At 45.4% G+C, this 24,309-nt stretch overlaps 1 protein-coding gene across 1 annotated transcript in view; it reads right to left on the bottom strand.

Annotated features, from left to right (window-relative positions):
- TRIM23 (tripartite motif containing 23) overlaps positions 1 to 24,309 on the bottom strand; it is a 66,383-nt gene that overhangs the window by 9,085 nt on the left and 32,989 nt on the right. The window contains exons 4-6 of the mRNA XM_073584231.1: positions 18,014 to 18,292; positions 17,053 to 17,235; positions 10,221 to 10,436 (exon numbers count right to left, since the gene is read on the bottom strand). Of these exons, the coding sequence (XP_073440332.1) occupies positions 10,221 to 10,436; positions 17,053 to 17,235; positions 18,014 to 18,292 (678 nt within the window). The remainder of the gene's footprint in view (positions 1 to 10,220; positions 10,437 to 17,052; positions 17,236 to 18,013; positions 18,293 to 24,309) is intronic.

The raw sequence follows: 24,309 nt of genomic DNA, 5'->3' as shown, positions 1-24,309 counted from the left end.
AGCCAGAACTTGAGAATAACTACTGCTATCGAAGTGATGTCTGATTGCAACAGTTTAGCCACTTAGATGGGCTTCACAGGGGACTGTGCACTGCAATACTACATTATTGCAGTGTACTGCACAGGCGATCAATCAGTCCCAGGTTCAAGTCCCCTAAAGTGAATAATAAATATTCAATAAAAAATTCCTAAATTGGCATTAACGCTGGCAGTATTGTAAGAACTAAGAAAATATAAAAATATGAGCAAAAAGTCAAATGAAATCTCATATCGCTACAAAAAACAAAACAAAAAACAAAGCCCTCGTACAACTATTGACCGAAAAATAAAAAAGTAAAACCTTCAGAGCACAGCAACTGAATCCATTTTTTTCTTGCAAATTTTCCCATTTTTAGTATAAGTAGTAAAATTTAAAAAAAAAAAACTACACACTTTTTTATATCACCATTATCGTACTACAAAATTACATAGGGGCAATCTAAAAAAAAAAAGATTTTTGGTTGCTAACCGTAAAATCTGTTTCTCTATCGCTTCACTGGGGGACACTGAAAACCATGGGTGTATGCTGTTGCCACTAGGAAGCTGACACTAAGCAGAAAAAAAGCGCCTCCTCCGCAGTGTACTCCCCACCGACCAGCACTAGGATATTCAGTTAGTAAGAAAGCAGTAGGAGAAGAAACATGTAAAAGAAAGAAAACACAGAAACTCAAATTGTAACAATATAATACAACAGAGCTGTCAAACTTGGGAGGGTGCAGTGTTCCCCAATGAAGGCTCTGAGAAACAGATTTTACGGTAAGTAACCAAAAATCCTGTTTTCTCTATCGCTTCTTTAGAGGACACAGGAAACCATGGGACGTCCCAAAGAAGTACACAAGGGGAGGGAACAGCAACTCCAGTCAAGTCGGAGAACTCACCACCGTCGCCTGCAAGGTCTTTCTACCTAAGCCAGCATCCGCTGAAGCTAGGTATGGACTCTGAAAAATTCTGTAAACATGTGGAGGATCGATTATCGCTCTGCAGAGCTTCAGGGCGGAAGTCCCATGTGTACCGCCAGGAGGCACTCACTGCTCGGGCAGAGTGTGCCTTAAACCCAGAAGAAGGCGCTCTGATCTGACCCGGTAAACCTACAATTGCCATCCGGATCCAGCAAGCATTCGCTGACAGGGAGGCCAGAAGGCCTCTATACGCACAAGCCCATGTCCCAAAAACAGATGGTTGAAGGCTTTAGCCGGATAGACGCACGTCACCCTGACCAGGTAACCTGATGAGAGAGCGCTACAGAGGATAAGTCAAAGTCGGACAAAAGGAAAGGAATCAAGAATGACGGACAGAGCCATGATGAGAACGTCGGCGAGGTCCAGGAAGAGCACTGAACCTTTGATCCACAGAATGTGCAAAACCACTGCCACAGTCTCTTACGATACTCTGGGAGTGGTCTAGAGCCCGAAAGGAAGGCGGGAAAATGAAAAAAGATCCGCCCCTTTCAAAACGCAGAAATCTCTGATGCCCTGAAGAAAAAAAAGGACATGGATAAAGGCTTCCATGGAACAAATAACTCCTGCGGTTCCCAGGAAGCAATTACTGAACGAAGGGACTCAATCCTGAAAAGAAAGACGGACTCCTCCATTCAGCAATCTTAGATACACGCCGAGTCACGCGGAGAAAAATCCACCACGACTGTTCCTGGGGGATCTACTCCTCGCGTCACAGAAACACCCGGAGAAGGATTAAAAGGAAACCTTTTTCCTAACCTGGCGAGCTTGTGACTTGTCTTGGTGGGAGAACTCCGTCAAAGGGAAACGTTGGAAGTGCCGAAACTCACGTGACAATGGAGAACAACGACGTTTGGCGTGAGGAAGGAGAGGGCTCATCCCTCAGGGGCCTCCTTAATAATTTGGTCCAGTTTGGTGCCAAACAGATGGGAACCCTGGAAAGGCAAGTTGGTAAGGGATTTCTTTGAAGATAAGTACACCTGCCACGCCTTAAGCCAAATGGTCCTTCGGATAGCCACGATATTGCTGGATGCCAGAGCAGCATATGCAGCAGAGTCCAGGGAGGTGGATACCATATACTTCCCTGCAAGAGTAATTTGGTCCGTGGGGTTGGCCAATTCCTCCAGTTGGGCTCCAGAAAGAATGCCTTGTCGGAGCAGCTTAGCTCATGCGTCTATAGACTTTGCCACCCAGGCGGAGGCAAAGGCAGGTCACAATGTAGCGGTGACCACTTCAAAGGCTGACCATGCCAAGGACTCTATGAGTCTGTTGTTGGTATCATTGAGAGATGCTCCATCTGGGAGAGGAAGGACCGTATCTGTATTGGTGGAAAGTCTGGAAATCAGAGGGTCCACAGTCGGAGAAGTGGTCCAGTTCTCAGTGAGCTCAGGAAAGAAGGGATATAGGATACCGAGGTGCTTCCCTCTTTGGAAGCGGCTGGTCGGGTTGTCCCGTTCCTTGGAAAGTAACTCCTCAAATTATGCATGAGGGGCAAATATCTTAGGAGCTGATCTCGACCGTCTAAACGAAACCGCCTTTTCTGTGGGATCCATAGCGATATCTTCAAAGTTAAAGGTCTGGTTGACTGCCACTATGAGGCTCTGGACCATGTCTCTCCCATTAGAGGTGTGGTGTGGTGAGAATTCGGGTCCGAATAATCCTCAGACTGCACATCTGAAACTACCACAGCTGATTCTGAGGAAGAGGACCGAGAAAAAAAATGTCTGCCAGCAGAGGCCAGGTGGAGAAAGGGAGCGAGAAGAAGTAGAACGACGCTTCTGTCTAGATCTATTACAGCCTCTGGTGGTAGGTACAGCCGGAGATTCCTGCAATCCTCTAGTAACGGCGGAGGTAGGAAGAGACAATCTGTCAGGAACGGACACCAGGGTCTGGGACACCCTGGTGAGGTTCGTGACAGATTGCGACAGAGGTAGCCCACACTGGGATAGGGGCACCGCTCTCTCCTGGGGAAGTAGGGGACTCCTGGGTAGCAGGCATGGGGGATCTGCTGCAGTCCTGACAGAAGGGAGTTTACATTTACATAAAGAGCAAAGTGTCTGGCAAGAGCTGAAAAAGAAGGAGGAGGGTGACAGCGCTCTCCTTTGGAGATAGGTATGATAAGAAGCAGACCCACTGATGGTCCCAGAAGGTTAGGGGACAGAGAGCTGAGGAGAGTGTCACTCTGCAGAGCAGAGATACTCACAGGAAAAGGCACATGCTGAAGAATTGCCCCCGGCTTTAGTCCAGGAGAAAACAAGCAAGGCTGCAGGGCGGATTGCAGGACGAGGATGCAGGTCCTAGAGATGAGCCACCTTCCAGGTTTCAGCTACCGGGAAATGGCAGCCGCAGAGAGGGGGAGGAGAGCTGGCAGTGCCAAGAAGAGGAGCGCAGATGCCGAGCTGCAGAGAGAGAGGGGGGGGGGGACGTGGGTTGAAAGCCCGCTCACTGAGGCTGGAAGGAGGGGCAGAGCTAACAGCCGGAGCAAGAGGCAGAGAAACCCTCTCAATGGAGTCGGGAGGAGTGGGAAGAGTTACCCGCCGGAGCCAGGAAGAGGAGGGGTGTCATCAATGGGTGGGAGAAAAGCCTGCCCGAAAACACTAAGGAAAATAATAATAATAATAATAATAATAATAATAGATTTTATTTCTAAAGCGCCGACATATTCCGCAGCATTTTACATTTCAGAGGGGACTTGTACAGACGATAGACATTACAGCATAACAATAATCACATAGATCATAACAGATACCAAGAGGAATGAGGGCCCTGCTCGCAAGCTTACAATCTATGAGGAAAAAAGGTAGACACGAAAGGTGGGTGGTAACAATTGCCCTGATTGTTTGGACCAGTCATAATGTTAAGTGTGTAACAGTACAGACACAGAGGGCTAATGGATGCATAAAGCATGTGGGAACGTGATGCAGGGAACCTGGTTATAGTAAAACTTTTGACTGTGCCACACAGGGATAGTTAGGTTAATGTGTTGAGGTGGTAGGCCAGTCTGAATAAATGCGTTTTCAGGGCACGCTTAAAATTGTAGGGATTGCGGACTAATCGTATTGACCTGGGAATTGCATTCCAAAGAATTGGCGCAGCAGGTGTATAGTCTTGGAGACGGGAGTGGGAGGTTCTGATTATTGAGGATGCTAACCTCAGGTCATCAGCAGAACGAAGGGCACGGGTAGGGTGGTAGACTGAAACAAGGGAGGAGATGTAGGGTGGTGCTGAGCCATGGAGTGCTTTGTGGGTGAGGGTAATAAGTTTGTACTGGACTCTGGAGTGGATGGGTAGCCAGTGTAATGACTGGCACAAGGTAGAGGCATCGGTGTAACGATTGACGAGGAATATGATCCTGGCTGCAGCATTCAAGACAGATTGGGGGGGGGGGGGGGGAGTGAGTTTGGTAACAGGGTGAACGATTAGGAGAGAGTTACAATAGTCGAGACGAGAATGAATAAGAGAAACAGTAAGAGTTTTTGCGGAGTCAAAAGTAAGAAAGGGTCGAATTCTAGAAATGTTTTTGAGGTACAGATTTCAAGAGCGAGCCAGTGAACGGATGTGGGGGGCAAAGGAAAGCTCGGAGTCAAGTATGACCCCAAGACAGCGGGCATGTTGCTGGGGAGTAATAGTGGAACCACACACGGAAATGGCAATGTCGGGTATAGGTACATTAGTAGCGGGAGGAAACACAAGGAATTCAGTCTTTGACAGGTTCAGTTTCAGATATAGTGAGGACATGATGTTAGACAAAGCGTTTAGACAATCGCTGGTGTTTTCTAAAAAGGCAGCTGTGATATCAGGAGACGAAGCGTATAATTAGGTGTCATCAGCAGAGAGATGGTACTGGGAACCAAATCTACTGATTGTTTGTCCAATAGGGGCAGTATACAAAGAGAAGAGGAGGGGGCCTAGAACCGATCATTGAGGAACCCCAACAGTAAGGGGAAGATGAGAGGAGGAGCCAGCAAAAGATACAGAAAAGGGGGCAGGCCAAACGTCGGGACTAGGCCGCTCTAATGCCGGGGCCTAAATTAGTGGCAGAGGCTCCAGGAGCAGGGGAGGGCCTTTCTGAGCTATGACAATACAGAAAAAAGGAACCCGGCAGACAGGGATGCGAAGATCCAGTGCTGAGGACAGTCAATTATCACACACCGTCAGGTAACCGCCAGAAACAGGCCCCATATAGAGTAGAAAACCCTTAATAAAAACTTTGGGAAAAGAGGTAGTGGGAGGCAAGATTCATCCATCCTCTTCTGTGGTTTTCCTCCATCTTCCTCTGTCTTCTTTTCTTCATCTTCCTTTATCCTCGTCTTTCTTCATTACTTGAATCTTCTCCTCTGACAACATTGGACTAGAATCTGGCGGAGAGAGAGAGAAAAAGAGGAGCTGTACCTCTCCATCCTGAAGACGTCCAAGAATCTGAGTATGAGGGACATCCATGCCTCCTTAAACCGACAGGCTTTAGTGGGCAAGGGGTAGGAGACGGGCAAGGACCAAAAACCGATCACCTAAACACCCTTCTGTGTTAGGGGCTGGGGTCCTGCCGACTAGACATATGAGGATACGGGGTGGCAGTACGTGCCGTACTCATAGTCTCTACATGGGAGTACAGTTGTGACCGTTCACACTGTATCCCTTCAGAGGTAAAGGAGAAGATCCATCTGAAAAAAAAAAAAAACATGGATTTTTGTGATAACTCACCGTAAAATCCTTTTCTCCGAGATGCTCATTGGGGACACAGATACTGTGGGTGTATGCTTCTGCTGCTAGGAGGCTGACACTAAGTGGAAGAAAAAAAAAAAAAAAAAAAAGTTAGCTCCTCCTCCGTCGTATACACCCTCACCCCTATTGCGGGCAGAACCGAGTTTGGTGCCAAAGCAGTAGGACAACAAAATCAGCCTTAATACAGGTACAACATGTCCAGAAAAGGACCACCCTTATATCACATAAATAAATGTGTATTAACTAAACAGAAACAGAGCCAACTGGCTAATAGGGTGGGTGCTGTGTCCCTCAATGAGCGTCTCAGAGAAAAGGATTTTACGGCGAGTTATCACAAAAATCCATGTTTCTCCTTCGCCTCATTGGGGGACACAGATACTGTGGGACGTCCTAAAGCAGTCCCTGGGTGGGAGATTGACTCACCGATCCAAGCTACATGCACCTCTTGTTTAAAAGGTACGCCACCGCTGCTTGGAGAATCCTTCTACCCAGGCTCGCATCTGCCGAGGCCTGAGCATGGATATTATAATGTTTGGCAAATATGTGCACGCTGGACCAGGTTGCTGCCTTGCAAACCTGTTCCGTCTAAGCCTGGTGCCGAAGCGCCCACTGCCCGAGTAGAGCGCGCTCTGATCCCTGCTGTAATCGGCGTGCCTTTAATGCAGTAGGAGTCCTGAATCGTCAAACGAATCCATCTGGCTATGGTCGATTTTGAGGCAGCGAGTCCCTTCCTGTGCCCTTCGGGGAGCACGAACAGCGTGACCATCTGACGAAAGGGTGCTGTCTGTGACACGTACCTCCGGAGTGCTCTTACCAGGTCTAACGTGTGAAGAGCCTTTTGCACATGGCGCACCGGTGCTGGACAAAATGAAGGCAAAACAACATCTTCATTAATGTGAAAAGAGGACACAACTTTCGGCAGAAAAGGAGGGGCTGGTCTGAGGACCTCCTTATCCTTATGGAAAGTGAGGAACGGAGCTCGGCAGGATAGGGCCGCCAGCTCTGAAACCCGCCTGATGGAAGTGATGGCCACTAGGAACACCACTTTCCAGGAAAGGTACCTCAAAAAGATATCCTGAAGCGGTTCAAATGGAGCTTCCTGCAGAACACTTAGGACCATGTTAAGGTCCCAGGCGGCCATAGGCGCCCTTTAGGGAGGTACCAAGTGGGAGACTCCCTGAATGAAAAGTCTTCACCTGCAAATTGGTAGCAATTCTGCGCTGGAACAGGACGGATAAGGCCGATATTTGTCTCCTGAGGGAACCTGGGGCAAAGCCCGAGTCTAATGCTCTACCGACTGAGCTATCCGGGCTCTCTAAGCCCGACTGGAGAAAAGCCAAGATGTTGGGGGATCGATAATCTCAGCGGGGAAACACTGCTGCGTCGACACCAAGCAAAGAACACCTTCCAGGTGTGGTGGTAAATTCGTGCTGAAGCAGGTTTCCGGGCGCTAATCATTGTAGCGACCACCTCGCTCCCGAACCCTGCCTGGGTTAGAAACCAAGATTCAAAGGCCATGCCGTCAAACACAGGGTCCCTGAGTTCGGGTGGCAAATCGGCCTTTGAGACAGTAGATCTGGGCGCTCTGGCAGGCGCCAAGGAACGTCGGCGAGCAGCTGCATTAGATCTGCATCCCACGCTCGACGGGGCCAGCAAGATCGCCGGCACCCCTTCCGTCTTGATCTTTTTGATGACTCTCGGAAGTAGTGGCAGTGGAGGAAATAGATATGGGAGGCGAAACTGGTTCCATGGCAGAACCCAAGCGTCCACCGCGAATGCCTGCGGGTCCCTGGCCTGAGAGACATATGTGGGCACCTTGGCATTCACTCTGGAAGCCATCAGGTCCACATCCGGAGCTTCCCACAGTTGACAAATCTGCTGAAAAACTTCGGGATGTAGAGACCACTCTCCGGATGCAAGACCCTGCCGGCTGAGAATGTCTGCCGCCCAATTTTCCACGCCCCGGAATGTGAACAGCTGAAATCACCGAGTGGTTTGTTTCGGCCCACTGAAGAACGAGCCCCACCTCGCGCATGGTTGCTCTGCTGTGGGTGCCCCCTTGACGATTTATAGAAGCCACCGATTGAATCCAGACGGGGCAGCCTGCTAGAAAGTGATGAAACTTCTGCAGAGCCAGCTGAATTGCTCGTATCTCCAATAAGTTGATCGGGAGGTGTGCCTCCTGTGGCGACCACCGTTCCTGGGCTGTGTGGTGGCGAAACACCGCTCCCCCACCGAGGAGACTGGCGTCTGTTGTCATTAGCAGCCAATGATCTGGGGGGAAAGGTTTCCCCTGGGCCAAAGAGGAACTGGTTATCCACCATCCGAGCGACTGCCTGACTTGAGAGGACTGTCGGCACCGCTAATCGAGCGTGAAAGGATTCTTGTCCCAGGCTGACAAGAGGGCGTGCTGCAGGGGGCAAAGGTGGAACTGGGCGACAGGTATCGCTTCCATTGCTCCCACCATTTTCCCTAGACTCCATGGCGCCACAAAAAAAATGGCGCTACTTACTGGCGCTGGCTTCTCCGCACCGCTCTGCAGCCACAGGCCGGTGGCATCTGACAGCTAAGGGCTCCAGCCCCGGATATTCACCGCAGGAGCCCTCCCAGGCCCTCTCCTCACTGACGATCCTCTTCAGCCAGCCCAGGTATGTGAGGGGGCCTTGACAAAATAGGATGGTGCAGGCACCCTAGCTCCATCTAACCCCTTCAGGGGGTGAGGAGAGGGACCGTCCACCACCTTGCAGCACCGCAGTCTAAGCATTGGTGGAGCAGTGGGGGCCGCACGGACTAGTCTTGTGCCTCTGTACAGCCCATGGTTTCAATACCTAGGGGTGGTCAGGGCTAAGTCCGGTATTGTGTCCCACGACGCGGGAGAGGATACGTGGAGGGACACTCGCACATGCTCGCCCGTTGATGGTTTGGGGAAATCGGACCCTTTCAATAGGGTCCTTCGCCCCTGCCTCATCTTCATAGGAAAAAAAAAAAAAAGAAAAAGTCTGGAGCAAAACCAGACGTGTGTGCCTCCATGGACACTAAGCAAAAAACGGAGTTCCGCCCGCAACAGGGGCGAGGGTGTATACGACGGAGGAGGAGCTAACCTCTTTTTTTCACTTAGTGCCAGCCTCCTAGCGGCAGAAGCATACACCCACAGTATCTGTGTCCCCCATTGAGGCGAAGGAGAAAAGAGATGTTACTGGAAAACGAGGAAAACGGAGGTAGATATGGGTCTAGTAAAAGACCCGTGTCCACTTCCTACGGACAATGAGCTAAACTGAATATCCTAGTGCCGGTCGGTGGGGTGTACACTGCGGAGGAAGAGCCATCTTTTTTCTGCATAGTGTTAGCCTCCTAGTGGCAGCAGCATACACTCATGGTTTCTTGTGTCCTCCAATGAAGCGATAGAGAAAACAAATTATTCACCTGTGCACATAATAGGTGATAAATTTGTGATTGCTGGGCTCTGACCACTGGGATACCCAAAAAATGGCAGTATGAGAGAAAAACATGTGAATTTAACATTAGTGCACATGCGTGACCACTGCTACTTTCACTTCATTGTATCTATAAGTGTGGCAGTGCACATGTATGATCCCTGCTTGTATCAACAGTGGGAATGGAGTGGTGGCCACTACCACTATAATCACACAGGGGACTTTGGGACCTCTGTTCCAATGATCATTGAGGTGACCAACAGTCAGAGCCCAGTGATCATATATTTACCTTATATCCTACTGATGGACGATAAACATTTATGGGAAAACCCTTTTAACTATTTGCGGACCACTGAAAAACTTGCAAAGTCTGGTCCCAAAATTATTCTGTGAAGACACTTCAGGACGTCATTGCTGAGTCAGTAAGTGCAGAGATCATGCAGCTGCAGGAGATAGCTGGACTGACCAGAGAGAAGGCAGACAAAAGTTTATTACCATCTCTGCCTTCCTGATCGCTATGTACACAGCACTGAACTAGTGCTGTGCATAGAAATTAAGAAGCATTGACAGTGCTTCCTCCTCTGGACCCAGTGATCATGTGATCTCCATTTGCCAGGAGGATGCAGTAGCTGCTGGGTCTTAAGAGACCCAGATCAGATTAGCACTTTAAGCAGGAGACAGAATTTTGCATTATAGTTGGGGCTCATATATCATTTACACTAAAATAAATGTATAGAAATGTTGAACTGCCCATCAAAAGGTTTTTTCATGCTGTTATGGAGGGCACAATGTACAAAACAAATGTAAGGGAATATTAAAATAAATAAAAGTCTGCATTACTTCTAACATAAGAAGAATTAAGTGTTCAAGATATAAAAGTAGTTGTTATAGAAAGGGGAACATCATTTAAAATGTATTTTACAGATGCATCTTTCCTATTTTTCTTTACAGTCTCCACTCGACATTGACAAAAAAGAATAGAAAAGTGAAGACAACGTGTCACATTTCACAAATACAATTTTTTGAATACATGAATGAGAAAAAAAGATGTTGGAGCCCAGAAAACATACCTGCTGCAAGGCCTTCTCACAGTGCAGACAAGCGGTGGACACCTCAGATAACAGGATAGTCATGTTCTCCTGCTGCTGCCGCAGCCAGATCAGCTGTTCTCTCACATGAGCGTCAACTACGCTCAGCGCCATTTCTTCCTGACGGCAGAGAGTTTCGTGCAGATCTGAAAAATATGCCCGGACACAAGAGCGGGCATTCTCTGCTGTCCCGGGGACCTGTCAGATGGGGAGAAGGAAACATTACACTGTGCTGGTTTGGAGATACTTCACTTTAGAGAAGAAACTCATGGATATGTGATCATGTATAGATCGGTGGGGATCTGCACCGATTCACAGAATAGGGCACTTTACCCGTTAGGATGGAGCACTAGTGTGCATGCCCATCCGCTGCTCCATTCATTGTCTATGGGGCTACTGAGCGCTGCATTTTCTGGCAGCCCCATAAAGAATGAATTGAGCGGTTGTAGGACGTCCACACTCCCGCTCATTTACACCGCGGATAAAAGTGCCCTCTTATGATGCTGAGTGGGGATCCCAGCAGTGAGACCACCACCGATTTATCCTGTGGATAGACAATGCCTTTAATGCCTACAAGTTACACAGTGCCCTCAATCTTCTAACTGTATACAGAGAGTGCTCCCTAGTGGTGACTGCAGGCAACGAGAATGTAGCAATATATCTAGGATTATGCAGAAACAAATAGAAAAATATATTAAAAAAAAATTGTCACCAAATGTTAGACCCACAAACAACATGGTGTTGAAAAAGATGTTAAAGGGAAGAAAATGTAAAGGAATAATGATAAAGCAAACAAATAGCTAAAGTAAACTACTTGTTTTGTATGACACTGAAGTACACCTATCATGTCACCTTTTTATACAGTATTCTCCTTATAAGCACTGGGTCTAAGTTCAATAATCCCCACCTATAGCTCGAAATCCAGTCTGAGGCTGCAGCTCATCATATAGAAGTCTGCAGCGCTTTCAATGAGTATGCTCACAAAACGGAGTAAGGGCTCAATAGAAAGTGCAGGAGTCTGTACTCCAGTTTCTGATGAGATCAACGAGGGTCTCAAAACTCATCTTTCAGCCGATCGTTAGCACCTATCATCTATAGCAGACCTGGGCAATGTGTGGCCTGTGGGCCACATGTGGCCCTTTGGCTGTTCCTGTTCAGCCAATGGAACAGCCAAATGGCTGGGAACATTGGTGCCCCGCAATACACAGCTGCCCTCTGCCCAGTGTCTTGAGCGCTCATAAATATCTGTACCCCAGGATACAGATTCAGGTGAATACAATGATTGAACATTGTCAGCTCCCAGCAGCAGGTGCAATGATGTCACTTCATTGTGCCAGCTGTGCGGAGCCTCAGTACACTGCACAGACCAAAGCAATGCATCGGGGGAACAGGGTTAGGCGAGTAATTCTATTTTGTTATTTATTTTTTTAAATTGTTGAGACCTCAAACTGCATGAGGGGCTTTGTGGGGACATCATAATGTGTGAGAAGCTGTGTGGGGATATCACACTGCATGAGGGGCTTTTTGGGGACATCACAATATGTTGTGGTTGTGTAAGGGACATCATAAAGAATGTGGGGCAGTCTGGGGACATATTGCATGAGAGACTTTATGAGGACATTATAATGTGCACAGGGCTTGGTAAGGACATCAAACTCCGTGGGGGATTTATGGAGATATATTATGTGGGTGGGTGTATTGGAGATATCATATTGCGTGGGGGCGGTCTTTAAATACTGTGCCGGGCCTTATAATTAACAGTTTTAGAGGGAAATTTTCCTGCTTTTTACAGACATCGTACTCTGTGGGGAGATGTATGGAGACATCATACTGTGTGAGGAGGACATACTGTGTAGTGACACCCTGTGTGAAGGGACATCATACTGTTTGATGGGCTGTGTGGGGACATCAAACTGTGTGGGAGGACTGTGGGCTGTCATATTGTGTTGGGAGCGGTTGATCAATGTACAAGGGCTGAATAACATGAGTATGATTTACTGCTTGTTAACCACTTCACCCCCCAAGGGTGGTTTGCACGTTCATAACTGAGCCAATTTTTACAATTCTGACCTCTGTACCTTTAGGAGGTCATAACTCTGGAACACTTCCATGGATCCCGGTGATTCTGACACTGCTTTCTCGTGACATATTGTACTTCATGTTAGTGGTAAAATTTCATTCAAATAACTTGCGTTTATTTGTGAGAAAAACGGAAATTTGGCGAAAATTTTGAAAATTTCGCAATTTTCCAACTTTGAATTTTTATGCCCTTAAATCTCAGAGATACGGCACACAAAAAACTTGATAACTAACATTTCCCACATGTTTACTTTACATCAGCACAATTTTGGAACCAAAATTTTTTTTTGTTAGGAAGTTATAAGGGTTAAAAGTTGACCAGCGATTTCTCATTTTTACAACACCATTTTATTTTTAGGACCACATCACATTTGAAGCCACTTTGAGGGGTCTATATGATAGAAAATACCCAAAAGTGACACCATTCTAAAAACTGCACCCCTTAAGGTGCTCAAAACCACATTCAAGAAGTTTATTAACCCTGCGTCACAGGAATTTTTTTGAATATTTAAAAAAAAAAATGAACATCTATCTTTTTTTCACAAAAAAAATACTTCAGGTTCAATTTTTTTTATTTTACCAAGGGTAACAGGAGAAATTGGACTGCAAAAGTTATTGTGCAATTTGTCCTGAGTACGCTGATACCTGATATGTGGGGGGACGACTGTTTCGGCGCATGGCAGAGCTCAGAATGGAAGGAGCGCCGTTTGACTTTTCAATGCAAAATTGGCTGGAATTCAGATCGGACGCCATGTCACGTTTGGAGAGTCCCTGATGAACCTAAACAGTGGAAACCCCCTACAAGTAACCCCATTTTGGAAACTAGACCCCCCAAGGAACTTATCTAGATATGTGGTGAGAACTTTGAACCCACAAGGGCTTTACAGAAGTTTATAACGTACAGCGGTACAATTAAAAAATCATATTTTTTCCACAAAAATGATCTTTTCACCCCAATTTTTATTTTCCCAAGGGTAACAGGACCCTAAAAGTTATTGTGCAATTTGTCCTGAGTACGCTGATACCCCACATGTGGGGGTAAACCACTATTTGGGCGCATGGCAGAGCTCAGAAGGGAAGCAGCGCCATTTGACGTTTTTGGCTGGAATTGAGATCGGACACCATGTCGCGATTGGAAAACCCCTGATGTACCAAAACAGTGGAAACCCCCCACAAATGACACCATTTTGTAAACTAGACCCCCAAAGGAACTTATCTAGACGTGTGGTGAGCACTTTGAACCCCCCAGTGCTTCACAGAAGTTTAGAACGCCCGGGCGCGAAAATAAAAAATTCGTATTTTTTCCACAAACATGAACAATTAGTCCCCAATTTTTTTTTATTTTCCCAAGGGTAACAGGAGAAATTGAACCCCAAAAGTTGTTGTCCAATTTGTCCTGAGTACGCTGACGCCCCATATGTGGGAGAAAACTACTGTATGGACACACGTCAGGGCTAGGAAGGGAAGTAGTGACGTTTTGGAATGCAGACTTTGAGGGAATGTTCTGCGGGTGTCATGTTGCCTTTGGAGAGCCCCTAATGTACCTAAACAGTGGAAAACCCCCACAAATGACCCCATTTTGGAAAAGAGACCCCCCACGGAACTTATCTAGATGTGTGGTGAGCACTTTGAACCACAAGTTCTTCACAGAAGTTTATAACGCTCGGACGTGAAAATAAAAAGATCATTTTTTTTCCACAAAAATGATATTTTTGCCCCCAATTTTTTATTTTCCTAAGGGTAACAGGAGAAATTGGACCCCAAAAATTGTTTTGCAATTTGTCCTGAGTAGGCTGATACCCTACATGTGGGGGTAAAACACTGTTTGGGCGCATGGCAGAGCTTGGAAGGGAAGGAGCACCATTTGACTTTTTCAACTCAGAATTGGCTGGAATTGAGATCAGACGCCATGTTGCATTTGGAGAGCCCCTGATGTGCCCAAACAGTGGAAACCCCCCAATTCTAACTCCAACCCGAACCCCAACACACCCCTAACCCTAATCTCAGCCCTAACCCTAGCCCTAACGGAAAAATGGAAATAAATACATTTTTTTTATTTTATTATTTTTCCCCTAACTAAGGGGCTGATAACGGGGGGTTTGATTTACTATTTATGGCGGTTTTTATATTTGGCAGCTGTCGCACGCTAAAAGACGCTTTTTATTGTAAAAATAGCTTTTGCATCACCACATATTGAGAGCTATAATTTTTCCGTATTTTGACCCACCGAGTCATGTGAGGTCTTATTTTTTGCGGGACGAGTTGACGTTTTTATTGGTACCATTTTCGGGCACGTGACATTTTTTGATCGCTTTTTATTCCGATTTTTGGGACGCAGAATGAACAAAAACCAGCGTTTCATGAATTTCTTTTGGGGGGGTGCGTTTACACCGTTCCGCGTGCGGTAAAATTGATAAAGCGGTTTTATTCTTCGGGTCAGTACGGTTACAGCGATACCTCATTTAGGTCTTTTTTTATGTTTTGTCGGTTTTATGCAATGAAAACTATTTTATATAAAAAATAATTATTTTTGCATCGCTTTATTCTGCGAGCTATAACTTTTTTATTTTTTTGCTGATGACGCTGTATGGCGGCTCGTTTTTTTTGCGGGACAAGATGACGTTTTCAGCGGTACCATGGATATTTATATGCGTCTTTTTGATCGCGCGTTATTACACTTTTTGTTTGGCTGTATGATAATAAATTATTTTTTGCTTCGGTTTTTATTTTTCAAGGGGTTCGCTAAAGGGGTTAACTAATGGGACAGTTTTATAGGGCGGGTCGTTACGGACGCGGCGATACCTAATATGTGTAGTTTTATTGTTTTGTTTTTTTTTATTTCCAAAAAATGGATTTATTTGGGGGAATATTTTTCTTTTTCTAATTTATTTGGCGATTTTTTTAAATTATCTTAACACTTTTTTTTATTTTTTTTTTTTTTTAACTTTATTAAATAGTCCCAGGTGGGACATCACTGTCCTGTGACAGATCGCTGATCTGTCACATCACAGATCACTGTGACAGATCAGCGATCTGTCACAGGCAGTGCAGAAGGCTTCCTCATGCCTGCGCTTTGCAGGCACTGAGGAAGCCAGCTTCCTCAGGCCCCCGTCGCCATCTTGGATTCGGGGACCTGCAGGAAAGGAGCCCCCCGCAGCAGCGCTGCACATTGCGCTGCCGTGGGGGGCTCAGGTTAGCACGGAGGGAGCCCCCTCCCTGCCGATGCTTCCCTTTAACCCCCGGTACACCGCGATCATGTTTGATCGCGGTGTGCAAGGGGTTAACGTGTCGGGGGCGGTCTGTGACCGCCCCTGACACATTGTGCTGGGTGTCAGCTGTGATAATCAGCTGACACCCGGCCGCGATCAGCGGCGCTCACCACGTGGGCGCCGCTGATCGCGGTAGACGTACTATCCCGTCCATGGGCATAGGGGCCCGGGTCCCATGGATGGGATAGTACGTCGGATGTCAGGAAGGGGTTAAACTTTTTTTAAAATAAAGTAAATATGATTTTGATTAGCTGCTATAGGTAAGAATACACATTAGAATAAGACCCATCGTAATACTGTATGTATCAGTAGTAGCAGTGAGTCACTGGACTTAATTGTGCTGAAACAATACTAATGAGTAGAGTTAAGCCTGTTAGTTGGGCTCTCCACAATAGTCAAGGTCTTTCAAATTGCTCAATGGAAAAATGACTTGTCCGCTCCTAATCGATAGTGTATGGATTTTATATCTACACTAGATGGTGGCCCGATTCTAACGCATCGGGTATTCTAGAATATGTATGTAGTTTATTTAAAGGGAATCTGTCACCCCCATTTTTGCCCCATAAGCTGGGGCCACCACCATCGGGGGCTTATTTACAGCATTGTGTAATGTTAAGCCCCAGATGAAACCTGAAAAATAAGAAAAACACGTTAGATTATACTCCCCAGGGGGGGAGGGGGAGCGGTGGGTGTCGCGGTCCGGTGCCTCCTTGCTTCTCCCTCGGCTTCTGCGCACGCGTACTTTATCTGTCCTGTTGAGGGCAGAGTAAAGTACTGCAGTGCGCAGGCGTCGGAAAAGGTCAGAGAGGTCCGGCGCCTGCGCACTGCAGTACTTTGCTATGCCCTCAACAGGGCCGATAAAGTACGCGTGCGCAGGAGCCGAGGGAGAAGCAAGGAGGAGGACATCATCGTATGAAGATGGGAGGCGCCGCACGGGACACTGACACCCATCGGGCCGAATCGAATGCCGGGGTGAGTATAATCTAACTCTTTTTTCTTATCTTTCAGGTTTCATCGGGGGTGGGCAGGCAGTGGCAGGATCCGGCGCATGTAGTCAGGCGGCGGAGGGTCCTGACAGCGATCCGGCGGCCAATTGGCGGCCGGACTGCGCATGTCGCTGATTGTAACGGAAATCCCGCGTCGGCCGCGACCAAACAGACAGACGATTATATAGTAGATGGGGCAGCAGAGTGGCTGGGTGGTTAGCACTGTAGCTTTGCAGCACTGGGGTCCAGGGTTCAAATCCTGCCAAGAACAACATCTATGGGTTTAATCCGAGTTCTCCGGTTTCCTCCCACACCCCAAAGACATACTGATAGGGAATCTAGATTGGTAGCTCCAATAGGGACCGGGATGATAATGAGCTGTGGAATATGATGGCCAGAAATATATAATATATCATTAAAGCATAGTAATAAAACAAATAAATGACTATAACAAGTAACACCCCACTATATGACACCTACATGTTCAGTGTGGGCCATTCCAATTCCATCTTCCACAATCTGCTCTCCGCCTTCGATCTGTTGGACGATACCGGTGAGCTTTCTGGAATACTCCGAGATCTCCTCTGTGAAGCTTCTTATACAGTGCGCCATGTCCAATATGGAGGCACGAATCTGGCTAGCTTCAGTTTCCAGAACAGCATGCTTTATAAAGAAAGAAGGAAAAAAAATTATCAATTAAGCAATGAAATTGAATCCTTCAGGGATACGTAATCAAAGCACCGATGGTCAGGTGAGTATTTGGCTACAGGGATTTATTTTTTTTTTTTAATCAAAAGTTCAAAATAGTATAGAAGTAAAATTTAAAAAAAAAAAAAAAAAAAATTATTTCAGATCCCATACCCTCTGCTGCTTTCTGCATTTTAACCTCCAGTGATGCTGCTGCTACAGTGTCATGTAACGCAGCAGCTAATCACTGGTGATTCAGTCCTGTCCACCATAGTGTCAAACGTCCATGCTGAAACATCATCGCTGGAGGTCATGATACAGAAACTGACAGGGAGACGGGAAGAGGAGGGAGAGGAGCACCGAGGGAATGGCCACATAGGTATTCTTCAGTTTATTTTATACCATTTAAAGTTTTTGGTTAAAACAAAAAAAAAAAAAATAATAATTTAAGGGTTTGGATAGCCCTGTTAATTTAAAAGGGTTGTTTCATCTCAAACATGATGGTGTTGTTTTTTTTGTTCCACAGATGTGAAGTATTGCCCCACAGAGACATTGTAAGTCTGAGCAATTTCGATGCTCTTGGGAAGGACTACCTGCCAATCGGCCATCGCAGCAGCCATGATGTTTGGAGGTCTCCCCATTAGTCACTGTATTGGATCTAGCCATCTATGCTCTGCTCAATTTCTGATATTATTAGCATATTCCCTCCAGGTATCAACGTCACATAAAATCCATCCCGGTAAGCTCAGGTTACCTTGTGGCCCTGATGTTTTCCATACTCTTTGCAGACACAGCACATCAATGGACTGGTCTGGCAGCCATCTTCTAAGCACACAAACTCTATGGCGTGAACCTGATGTTGGGTGCAGAGGGTCTTCTCATAAGGTTTGTCAGCCAAGGGGACACGTCTGTGTTTGGCTAGTGTCTTTGTGGAGTGGGTGTGCAGGGAGCAGTCGGCACACAGATGAGTTGCGCAGACAGTGCAGTATACAGACGCCACGTGGGCCTCATCTTCATCACAGCGCACAATACTCTGCAGAGAAGAAACATCAAATTTGCAGAAATATCTAAAAACAGCTAAAGGAAAGAAAGAGAAAAAAAAAAAAAAAAAAAAGTGGTGACCCATTTAATATCTTTCCCGGCCAGCAGCCCATACAGAAGTGAGTGGTGCTTATTATTGCAATGCAGCCCCATCTAATGATATGGAGGTGGAGCTGCAGAAACGGTCAGATGCCCACCGATAACCTACGATACGTCATTAATTTAGCTCTGCCTGCGATTTACTTTTTCTTTCCCGCCAAATTGCATCTATAAAATAATAAACAGACGATTCATATACAAAACTTCTAAAGTGCTTCCGAGCCTTATCTGGATGCTACAAAGTACTGTGTATCTGGCTGCTATAGGTGTAATGCTTTTACACAGTTTTATGGTATTATTTATCTGGTGCCATTATGCTTTGTCCACTATTTAAAGAAATAGACTGCTAAATAGCCACCCACACTTTATAGGCTTAAAAAGCAATAGGAGCAGGTCATAGACAGAGTTATTTTTATTATTTGCAGATCGTGACTGTCTAGAGCTCAGACGTGACCAGGAGCTCAGCATCTTCCGCCAAATCTTTCTTGGTGCGTTTTATTAATTCTGGCTTGAGCTAGTGAAATGGATGTGCAGTTGGATCACACAGATCATTTTCTCTGACCATAAGATGAGGTTTGAGCAGTGTAGAGGGTTGTTTTGTCCCCCATGCTTGCACCATATTCTGGTCCATGTAGGACACTGACCAGTGGTTTTATATCCTGCGGTAAAACTCAGGCACTTTTCCGAGTAGCGTCTTCTTACACAGCTTGGAGGTCCTGTCACTAGTTTACGACAGTTAGACTGGTCCTCACGTAGAGCTGAAGAAATAGATTATCCATTTTAAACTTAAAATGTACACATTTCAGGCTGAAAAAAAATTGCAATTGGGTTTCATTAAACATTTTGCTATTTGGCTTTTACATGACCTTTGTTTTCCCAGGAAAGATGTATATCTTTGTACCGTGTTAGCCAGTGGATAGAAAAATATTCAGGATTGAGAGTCCTCAGTAGTTGATACCTTTTAATGGCTAACTGAAAAGATGGTAATACATTGCAAGCTTTCGAGACTACTCAGGTCTCTTCATCAGGCTAGACTAATACAAAATCTGAAGTCACATATTTATGCACAATACAGCCTAGAAAAAATGCAATAGATAAGACAAGTGAAGTGAAGCAGAACTATCAATATGGGAGAGGGAGAAACATAAACATTGGACCAGTTCATAGATAAGGAGTCTGGATGTTTTATGGTCCTCTGATTGGGGTCTAGTTCTGTGTTGCCCCGCAAGGTTTTAAAAGGAAATTCCTTAATTGATGTAAAAAGACATAAATCCATGCGACACATTCATTCCAGCACTGAGAGTGTCAAAGTTCGTCATAAATTTGTACTCCCAAACTCGTCTCTCTCTCTGAGATGTGAAGTTACCTTTCAATACCAGTAATTTCATATCCATGCTGCTGTGATCAGGGATACAGAAATGTTTTGCCATTGTTTTGCCAATGTTGCCAGTTGCCAATGTTTTGCCAAATGAATTGATAGTTCTGCTTCACGTCACTTGTCTTATCTATTGCATTTTTTCTAGGCTGTATTGTGCATAAATATGTGACTTCAGATTTTGTATTAGTGTAGCCTGATGAAGAGACCTGAGTAGTCTCGAAAGCTTGCAATGTATTACCATCTTTTCAGTTAGCCATTAAAAGGTATCAACTACTGAGGACTCTCAATCCTGAATATTTTGTTTTCCCAGAACATTCAACTTTGTGGTCCTTAGCCAGCTGACAGGAGGGGGAAGAAGCGCTTCCTGGCCAATTGCCACTTTCTCCTTTGTGCAGCTTTCTTCACACATTGACCAGCACATATCCATACAATGGCTACTCATGGAGGAGCATGTGACCAGACGTCAGCCTCCACCAACAGAAGAGCAGTTGTCCAGTTCGAGGAGGCTGATGGACAGGTCTCACAGCAGAGATGCCTATAATTACAGCAGAAATTACTAACATCTTCAGCTTTAATCTTACAGCAGTCAGTGTGGGGAAAGACCATATCGCAAACTTGACAGTTCTGAGAAGAGACCGCCTTTGTAATGTAACCAGCTCAGCTGTATCGAAAAAAAAAAAAAATAAATAAAAGTCCAAGTATGGTATTGACAAGTCTGCGGTTAGGTAGATTCATAACGGGCTCAGTGATCGCACTCAAAGAGTGGTAATAAATGGTTGGACATCTAATCGGAAGAGTGTTTCATGAGAGCTACCACAAGGCTCTTGCCCCAGTGTTCAACATTTTTATAAATGATCTAGATAAGGGAACTGAAGGTAAACTAATCAAAATTTGCGGACGATGCAAAGCTAGAAGGGATTGCTAACACTAGAGAAGACAGGGAAAAGATTCATACGGCTCTGGCTAGGCTTGAACAATGGTCAGCGACTAACAGAATGGTATTTAACAGGGAGAAATGCAAGACTCTACATCTGGGCAAGAAACATAAGTTACATCTGTAGAATGGGAGGACTAGAACTAAGCAACAGCACGTGTGAAAAGACTTGGGTATACCAATAGATCAGAGACTGCACATGAGTCAGTAAGAAACAATTCTGGCATGTATTAAGAGAAGCATAGCGTCTAGATCATATGAAGTAATTATCCCCCTCTACATCTCTTTGCTCAGGCCTCATCTGGAATACTGTATCCAATTCTGGGCACCACATTTAACCCCATGACCAGAGCTTCTCATTTTTGTGCTCCCCTTCTTTCCATAGCCATAACTTTATTTTTCCATCAATATGGCCATATGAGGGCTTATTTTTTTTGCAGGATGAGTTGTACTTTTGAGCGACACCATGTGGTGTACTCGAAAACGGGAGAAAAGAAAAAAAAAAATTCCAAAGTTTGCTTTAAAAAAAAAATTTTCCAAGAGCCGTAGCGTCTCCATTTTTCGTGATTTCAGGTTGGGTGAGGGCTTATTTTTTGCGTGCCGAGCTAACATTTAATGATACCACTTTTGATCACACGTTATTGCATTTTAATGCAATGTCACAGCAACCAAAAAAAAGTAATACTGGTGTTTTGATTTTTTTCTCGTTACGCCATTTAACCCAATCGCTAATTTTTTTTATTGATAGATCGGACGAATCTGAACACGGCAATACCAAATATGTGTAGGTTTAATTTTTTTATAGTTTTATTTTGATTGGGGCGAAAGGGGTTGATTTAAACTTTTTTTTAATTTTTAAACTTTTTACTTTTGGCATCAATAGCCTCCATTTCCACTATATGTTGCAGAAATACAGAATTGCTATGAGCGCTGACCACAGGGTGGCGCTCATAGTAATCTGCCAGCAACAACCATAGAGGTTTCTATGAGACCTGTGGTTTTTCATGGTAACACGTCGCTGACCCCCCGCTCATGTGACGAGGTCGGCGATGCGCTTATTTCGGGCCGGGCACCGGAAGTACCAGTTAAATGCCCGCTGTCAGTGTTTGACAACAGGATTTAACTAGTTAATAGGTGTGGGCGGATTGCGACTTCGCCCGCGCCTATTGTGGGCACATCAGTTTATAACAGCTGACTGCTACAGCTTTTAGGTGGGCTCACCACCGGAGCCCACCTCAAAGCAGGGGATACCAACCGATAATGTACTATCCAGTCAGTAAGGGGGAAAAAAAAAAAAAAAAAAAAAAAAAAAAAAAAAAATTTGAAAAAAACTAGGGCAAGTTCAACCAAGAGCTACCAAGATGGTGAGTGGCAAAGTATGTCCTACGTGGAATGGTTAAACAATCTGGGGATGTTTAGGCTTTTTTGAGGGTCTGTGCACACGTTGCGGATTCTGCTGCGAATCCACAGCAGATTTGGCTGCATTGTACAGTACCATTCTATTCTACGTAAATCCAAAAACGCTGTGCACATGCTGCAGATTTCTCCGCGCAGATTTGTTACGGATTTTAATCCGCAGCATGTCAATTCTTTGTGCGGATTCTGCAGCGTTTCAACACCTGCTCCATTATAGAAATCGGCAGGTGTAAAGACGCAGGGGAAATCCTCAGTAAATCTGCACTAAATCAGGTAGTTAAAATGTAGGTCATTTCACCTGTGGATTTAGCAAAATCCGCAACACGTGTGCGCATACCCTTAGGCTATGTGCCCACGTAGCGATTCTGAAGCAGAATCGCACACCCTGTTCAATGGAAGACGCATGCGTTTTGACGCGCTTTTGTAAGCGTTTGTCAATATAATTGATGGTATGCGGAATCACGTGAGATTCCGCAAAATTAGTGAACATGCTGCGTTTAATCGCTAAGCGTTTCAGCAGCAGTTAAAAACGCACCATTGGCACAACATGTGCGTTTTTCATTAAAAATCAATTGGATGCTTTTAAGCGTTTCTGCAGCAGAATCGCTTGTCTAAAAGCGCTGCAGAAACGCTTAAAAAACGCTACGTGGGCACACAGCCTTACACTTAGGGTTTTCTGTGGCTGGTTATGCGGGCTGTATTGCTGTGATTTTCATGGTCTCCCGCGCAAAAAAAAAAAAAAAAAAACCCCACACAAATATGGCATACTGTAAAGTCATGCCACCTTTTTTGCGGCACCATTGAAATCTATTGCGGCCCGTGTCCGTAAGCCATGAAACATATCGAGCAAGCTCATATATTTATTTATATATATATATATATACACACACACACACACACACACACACACACACACACACACACACACACACACACCCTGCAAGGTGCTCCGATGAATTTTTGCCGCCCCATAGAAATCTGTGGGGGCTGCAAAAACAAGCAAATGTAAAAGAACCCTTAGCTTGCAAAAAAAAAAAAAAAAAAAAATAAAGGCTAAAGGCTAAAGCCCCCGTCACACACAGCAATCTCACTAGCGAGATCACTGCCGAGTCACTTTTGTGACATAACAGCGACCTCACCAGCGAGACCGCTGTGTGTGACACTTATCAGCGACCGGCCCCCTGCCGGGTATCACCGATAGTCCTTGATGGCCAGGACATTTTTTTTCAATCGTTGGTCTCCCGCGGGCCAGCACGCATTGCTGCGTGTGGCAAGCAGGAGACCAGCAATCAGCAAGCTGGAGCCTGGTAACCAAGGTACACATCGGGTTTCTAAGTGCCGCTTAGAAGCCCAATGTTGACCTTGGTTACCAGCTCCTTGCACCAGTGCACTGGTATCTTAACGTACACTGCGGGTAACTTGACCTTGGAGGTCCCTTCCAACACGAACATGCTATATTTGTCTACTTCTTGATAGGGAGGCCTGTCCGGAGCCAGTCATTTCCTACATGATGATATGTGAATACTCAGTGAGCGCACATTGTAAAATTAGACAGCAAAACAGGCAACAACCTTTACATATGGAGAACCACATTATGGATAATGACTACTAGGCAGCTAAAAGATTACCACACACACACAATTTGCTTTAAATAGATCTTTATTAATACATAACTATAACATGGGAAAAAAAAAAAAAAAATTTGGTGTTGAGCAAGACAGAAGTTCACTTCGGCATGTTGGGTAGCAAATTGAGGTGGATAATGATCTCATGACAGAGTTGCACAAATGGCAGAGTACAGTGTGACACCGAGTAAGTATTAAGGGGTTAGGGTATAGGTATGAGGATGAAGAATTGGGGGGGGGGGGGACACACAGGATTTGACCAGAAAGATGATCTGAGCTAATGGAATTTAAGGGACTGTCCCCAATCAGGTGCCTCGTCTGATTTTGTAAACGATACAAATCCTTGAAGCGTGTAAAGTGCTTTTCTCTTCAGGTCTCTGTTGCCCTGAAGGAAAGAATAGAAGCTAGCAAACGCTTTTGATAAAACACAAGATAAATTACAGTAAGAACTCTGCTGTCCTACATAGAAATGTGAGCATACCATGGTCATAAGAGATACTGAAGAGTGAGGAGGTCTATTATCTTCATGGAGGCACTGCTTTCTGAAAGAGTCACAA

This window comes from Dendrobates tinctorius, unplaced genomic scaffold (assembly GCF_039654945.1).
Source record: "Dendrobates tinctorius isolate UK_male_01 unplaced genomic scaffold, ASM3965494v1 ptg000083l, whole genome shotgun sequence".
NCBI classification, from domain to species: Eukaryota; Metazoa; Chordata; class Amphibia; order Anura; family Dendrobatidae; genus Dendrobates; species Dendrobates tinctorius.
The sequence above is the reverse complement of the archived record's forward strand: the minus strand, read 5'-3'. Positions and strand labels throughout refer to the sequence as shown.